The sequence below is a fragment of the Rattus rattus genome, chromosome 11 (genome assembly GCF_011064425.1).
Source record: "Rattus rattus isolate New Zealand chromosome 11, Rrattus_CSIRO_v1, whole genome shotgun sequence".
Taxonomy (NCBI): Eukaryota; Metazoa; Chordata; class Mammalia; order Rodentia; family Muridae; genus Rattus; species Rattus rattus.
Genome location: NC_046164.1, coordinates 1,060,975 through 1,066,974, shown reverse-complemented (window position 1 = coordinate 1,066,974; position 6,000 = coordinate 1,060,975). Strand labels below are relative to the sequence as shown.

At 37.3% G+C, this 6,000-nt stretch overlaps 1 protein-coding gene across 1 annotated transcript; it reads left to right on the top strand.

Moving 5' to 3' along the window:
• Nucleotides 1–372: 372 nt before the first annotated feature.
• Nucleotides 373–4,657, top strand: Fdcsp (follicular dendritic cell secreted protein). Its single transcript, XM_032916105.1, has 4 exons — nt 373–407; nt 2,086–2,155; nt 3,167–3,199; nt 4,456–4,657. The coding sequence occupies exons 2-4, from the start codon at nt 2,102–2,104 to the stop codon at nt 4,615–4,617; spliced, it is 249 nt and encodes an 82-aa protein (XP_032771996.1). The 5' UTR covers nt 373–407; nt 2,086–2,101; the 3' UTR covers nt 4,618–4,657.
• The last annotated feature ends 1,343 nt before the right edge of the window (nt 4,658–6,000 follow it).

Sequence of the window (6,000 nt, the reverse complement as noted above, 5' to 3'; positions counted from 1 at the left end):
TCTCAGGCCCTTGACCTACACAATGGGAAGATCTAATAATCATTTTTGCACTTGCTGCTGTTTTAGAGATTAGGTGGTTTAATAGATATGTAACACTCATGTCTGTAGAGCAATAAGCCCCAAATCCATGAGAGACAAAACGTAAAGGAAAACCACAAAGGAAATATTCCGCATCATTCAGCCATAGTTCTGATGAAACTGACAATGTCACTCATTTCTCAGTTTCAATGGATTATGATAGTTGAGCTGGTAGAATACTGATTGATCCCAGGGAGTGGCTTTCCAGCCATGGACTTCTCCATTCCATTGCACTGGGAGTGTATAAAAGAGATTCAACGGTGAGGGGCCTGTCATCCACCACTGACGACAGCAGCATCAGTGAGAAGAAACTGAGTGGAGAGTTTCAGGTAAGAGGGCTCTGATTTAGTGCTGCAAGCTATAGTCAAAAACTCTTCAGGAGATCGATGCTATGTGTGCATATTCCTTTTGTATAAAGTACCAGAATTGAAACTATCGTGGAATGCCTGCTTGAAATTACAAACAATAATTTGACTATTATTTCTGTTTGTAAAATTTTCATTACCACCATTTTTCTATACTAGGGATATAGTTTAAGAGTGACCATAAAGGAATCTTTGCAAGGATGGGCATTGATGCAGGGGATGGGAATGAGATGAGATTCATCATTTTGAATTTTATGGGCCAGGTCAGCAAAGATTTCAGGCATTCTATGGGTATAAAGAATTAACCATTTTTGATCTTGCCACATGTAGTGCTGCAAATCTTTAGTGACAACATTTGGGAGACAGAGGCCAGTGATTGGATCTCTGGATTTCTGTAAGTTTGAGGCCAACCTGATCTACTAAGTAAGTTCCAGAACAGCCAGAGCCACACAGAGTGAAACCCTGTCTTGGCAGGAAAAAAGAAAAGAGAATTACCACTTTGTTAGTAACCTCCTTAAAGTATTATCCTTTATGCCCCATTCTGATATGGCATATTGAGTTGTATAAAATGATTTAAATTCTCTTTTATATCAACCTTTGGATGAATGAAAGTGTTGTGCCACAAAACACATCTGACTCATTCATAACGTTAAGACTTTTCAATAGAACGATATACTGTGATGGCTTGAGGGAACAAAAGGTCATTGGTAATTATGGCATGTAGCCATTTATAAAACACAAGACATGGTCCAAAGGAGTCTGTGATTTTTTTTACCTTTCTGTTTAATGAGATTTTAAATAATCCTTGAAAACCATCCCATCGTATAAAATTCTCTACAATCGTATCCTCTTCAAAACTTACTTCCCCATTCTATCTCTCTGTATGCTCTCAATATTTCATAACTTCTATGTATAGTGTATATCCCATGTTGCTTTACATTACAAAGACTTAATTATTTCCAAGTAGTCTCCACCTGAAAGGGCTCAGGCTTTACAATTATATCCTTGATAGTGGGTGGCACCATGTTTGAACAAAGAAGGTAAAAGTGTATTTGCGTGGGGTTATACGGTCACTTTTCTATACTGCGAGTTGGCCATTGGAATGCTAAACTTGACAAAATTTTTAAATGCCTGTCTTTAAATTCATCAATCTTCTCCTGGTATGCTGTAGAGTCCAATTACATTTTCATTGATATGATGAAAGAGAAACAAAGACAGAGTTGAAGATGTGGCAATATTTTATTCTTTCATGTTTTAATCTTCTGCCTCATAGGTACATAGAAAAACTCAGAAAGTGATAAAAATAAATAGCCATGATCTCAAAGTCACCCCAAAATGATGTTAATGACATGAGAAATGAGCTAAATATTCCTCAGAAAACTGTATTGCATACTGAACAGTAAATCTCTAGTTAATAAGGTATTTAAGACAGCATTCATAAATATTTTTAAAGAAATGATATAATGAAGTCATAAAATCACAAATCATCCCTGTATTTACTTTTGAAAAGTTTCCCACTGGTAAACAGACAATAAAACTGCAAATGACCGGCTAAGTCTGGAGAGCTGTTAGTTACACACACTGTACCGGGCTTGTATCACCTGGATTTCTGTTAATATTTAGTCTTCTTTACGATCTCTAGGACATTTCTAAACAAGATGAAAGCTCTTCTCCTGCTCTCTGCCATCCTGGCAATAACTGCTTGTCTCCCGGTGAGTAAATCACTTCTAATCTCTACAGCGTTTATGAACTTTAGATTCATGATTCTCCATGATGTTATTACTCTCTCTTCACATTTCAGTGTATAAAGATATTTACAACCTGACCTGTAGTATTGTATTTCAGGAAATGTCATATGCTCCTTGGTGCATGACTGATTCCATGTAGTTTTTGTGCATAGCAAATATGGTAACATCTAAAAATGCACTCTAAGAAACAGGAGCATCATCCAGTGCTACAACATGTGCCTGATAGCTGGCTCAGTTTCTATTGCTGTGATTAAACTCCATAACCAAAAGCAATTTGGGAAGGAAATATTTTATTGCAGCTTGCTGTGCTTGGGTCACACTCCATCACACGTCAGAGCAGGAACTAAAGACAGAAACAGGAGACTAGAACTAAAGCTGAGGCCATGGAAAGGTCCTGCTCACTGATTTGCTCCCTATGGCCTACTCATTGTGCTTTCCAATACAACTTAGGACCACCTGCTCAGAGACAGTGCTGCATGGAGTGCGCTGGGCCCTTCCACATCAATACTTAAAGAAGATAATGCCCTATAGACTTGCCCAAGAGAAATCAGATGGAGACATCAGGTTCCCCTTCCTATATAATCCTACCTTGTGTTGAGTTGAGAAATCCAAGGATTGATGGTTGATGCTCATCACCACAAAAAGAAAAAGCAATTATGATGCCCAGTAACAATTTTTACTGAACATTCTCTCTATATCATCTGGATAACCAAGTCCTCTATTTTAATGGATAACTTGAAACAGCATTAGAAAGTAGTTGAACTATTTCTCACATGTACATGTGTATATTTCTCCTGTGCACACCTGTATATTTCTCACATGTACACATGTATTTCTCATATGTACATGTGTATATTTCCCACATGTACATGTATATATTTCTTGTGCGTACTTGTGTATATTTCTCTCATGTACATGTGTATATTTCTCACCTGTTTTCATCAGCATGAATTAATCTCACTGATCACCTTTCAGGTGCCTGAGGACCGGGAACGAGAAAAACGAAGTGTAAGTTGCTTTTCGTCTTCCCGGGCCAGCTCTTTTTCTGTGAGATAGTCACAACTGTGCTTAAATGCATTTAGTCATCCAAACCTCTTGACCTCTACAGAGATTCTCAAGAGTCTTTGGGGTATTAGCATTAGACCAGTATATAGAGTTTGATATTTGGAGGAATACCTGAATTCAGTATAAATTAACTGGTTAATGTCTGCCTATATAGAGGCAGGTGTCTTTTCATCTCGTGTAACAATGACATGCAGGTTTAGTTGTGAGTCACTCTGTGACAAAGGGCACAGTGCAGTTCCCACAAGGGAATTTCCCAAAAGGTGCCCCCTCTTAAAGGCACCATCTCCCAGTATCACTGAGCTAGGGACCAAGTGATCCGCCTAAGGAAAGTGAACTAAGAACACTTGACATCCCATTCCAGATGGTAGTAAGCCAGTCTTGATAACCAAAGCAGGGAAAAAAAATCAGTAAAACATTATTTTGGTATGAACAGACAAGTAAAAACATTCAGGAAAAATGGGGGGATGGGAACGAAGAAAAGACATACATACAGAATAATTGGGACTTAGTAGGCCATGTGCTCTGATGAATATGTACCTGTCACATCCTAGAAACTCGGCACTCTATTATATACAGCAAGAACAAGGAGAAGTGAGTGAGCTAATGTCAGCAGAAGGTCTCTGGATCGGGTCAGTCTTGGGACCCAGTCATTCAGGAGGAGGAGGCAGCATTTGATGCTTTCTGTACACACTGGTTTTAGCCAACCATAAACATTTTGTACATTGGCTAGGGAAAGGCTTAAACGTTCTTCTGAGCCTGATCTTGACTTGCCATTCCCATTAGTCTGAGACATTGGGATCACTGACCTGGTCATGCTTAGGTCAATAATATAGCACCTCGCCCATTCAGCACAAAACCAGGTAGAAATCTAGAAACAGAGTGAGAGAGAGAGACGGGTATTTTTCAACATGTGGTTTGGTTAATGGTCATGTGAATCAAAAGAGGTACAGATTACAGAGCCATTACCTCTCTTATCATGGCCTTATAGCTATAGAAAGGATTATTTGAAAAAATTTGCTTTGAAGTCTGAGATTTGGAATATACTTATCTCTAACTTTCTAAACTGAAATAATCAAGCCCTTGTAAATTTTACAAATAAAAGCTGCAAGTAATTTAGACCTTTTAAACTTACTCCTTAATATAACAAACCCACATGGAAGACAGCAAGAGTAAAATAAGCCTTTGCTTTTTATCAACAGGCCAGTGACAGTGATGAGTTACCTGTACGGTTTCCTTTTCCCCCATTCCGGCCTCCATTTGATGGATTCTTCCCATTCTTCAATCAAGGCAACCCTTGGTATTATTATTATTATAATCCTTTTCTTGTGCCCATCACTCCCCCTACAACTCGAACTCCTTAACACCAAATGAAAGAAAAGTCACACCGTGGTTTACTTAAGGTGAGTATGCATAGCACAATCACTTTTGCTGTTCTGTTTCCTATTCGTGAGTTTGAATGCATTGCTCCATTAAAGTAAATGTTCCTCTGTGCCTAGCTATGAGGATCCCATCTGTTTTACTATTTTTCTGTGGTAGATGTTGGTACCAACAGTAGAGTTGTATACTATGTCTCCTTTAGGTCCAATAACACAACAGTTTAAAGTCCTTATTTGCTACAATTTAATAAATTGTTTTCATATTTTTATTTAAGCACTTTCTACTAATACAGTTGTTCACTTTGAGCTGAATCACAGAACTAGGTGACGCAAAATGTTAATGTAAAGCTAAGACAGGATGAACTTATGGACCTAGACAGGAAAGGAAAATTCATTCCAATCCTTAGAAAAATAATGTAAGATTTTTAATGCTAAAAACCCAAAGCAATGTTGTAAGTGTAAATTTTTTTTTAAAAAAACCTATAGCCCTATGTTTCAATTAAAATAGAATTATTGTCATCTCAACATACCAGACTCAAAGTGATGAATCTGCAAGTCCTGGGTAGATTGGGTACAGGTTATAATGTAGACTAAACACAAAATATTATAATATAATAATATAATATAATATAATATAATATTATATTATAGAAAACAAAACACTTCTCACTTTAACACACATAAATATGTGTATATATACACATGCACATGCACACATGCGCAAATACACACAAGTACACACATGAACATATACGTGCACACACAACACACACACACACACACACACACACACACACACAAAGGCTCTGACTTTTTCTTTTTCTTTTTCTTTTTCTTTCTTTCGTTTTTTTTTATTCGGAGCTGGGGACCGAACCCAGGGCCTTGTGCTTGCTAGGCAAGCGCTCTACCACTGAGCTAAATCCCCAACCCCGACTTTTTATTTTTCTACTCAGCATTTATGTCTTAAATATTTTCCAGGTCTTGAGCTACATAGATTTTTATGACAACATATATGATAGAATTCAATATATATATTGTATATATACTTGTATATGCATAAAGATCTTATTTGCTTTCTAGAGAATGACCCATTTGGATTAGTAATCATATACCTTCCATTTATTTCAGGCTACTTTGAAACTGAATGTGAACCACTTCCTTGAAGGCTCAATATTCCTGTTAAGAGAGAAAAATAAATGCAACTGAAATAGCATACGCTGTGGTCTCTTGGGCGTCTTTTTACTAAGCATAAAAGGGAAGATCCTGGGTTTTTAAGTTTCAGGGCTGTTTTTTATTTTCCATTTTTAATGTAGCATTTCCTTACTTTGGGGGAACTTTATATAAGCATACAATGCATTTTGATGCTGT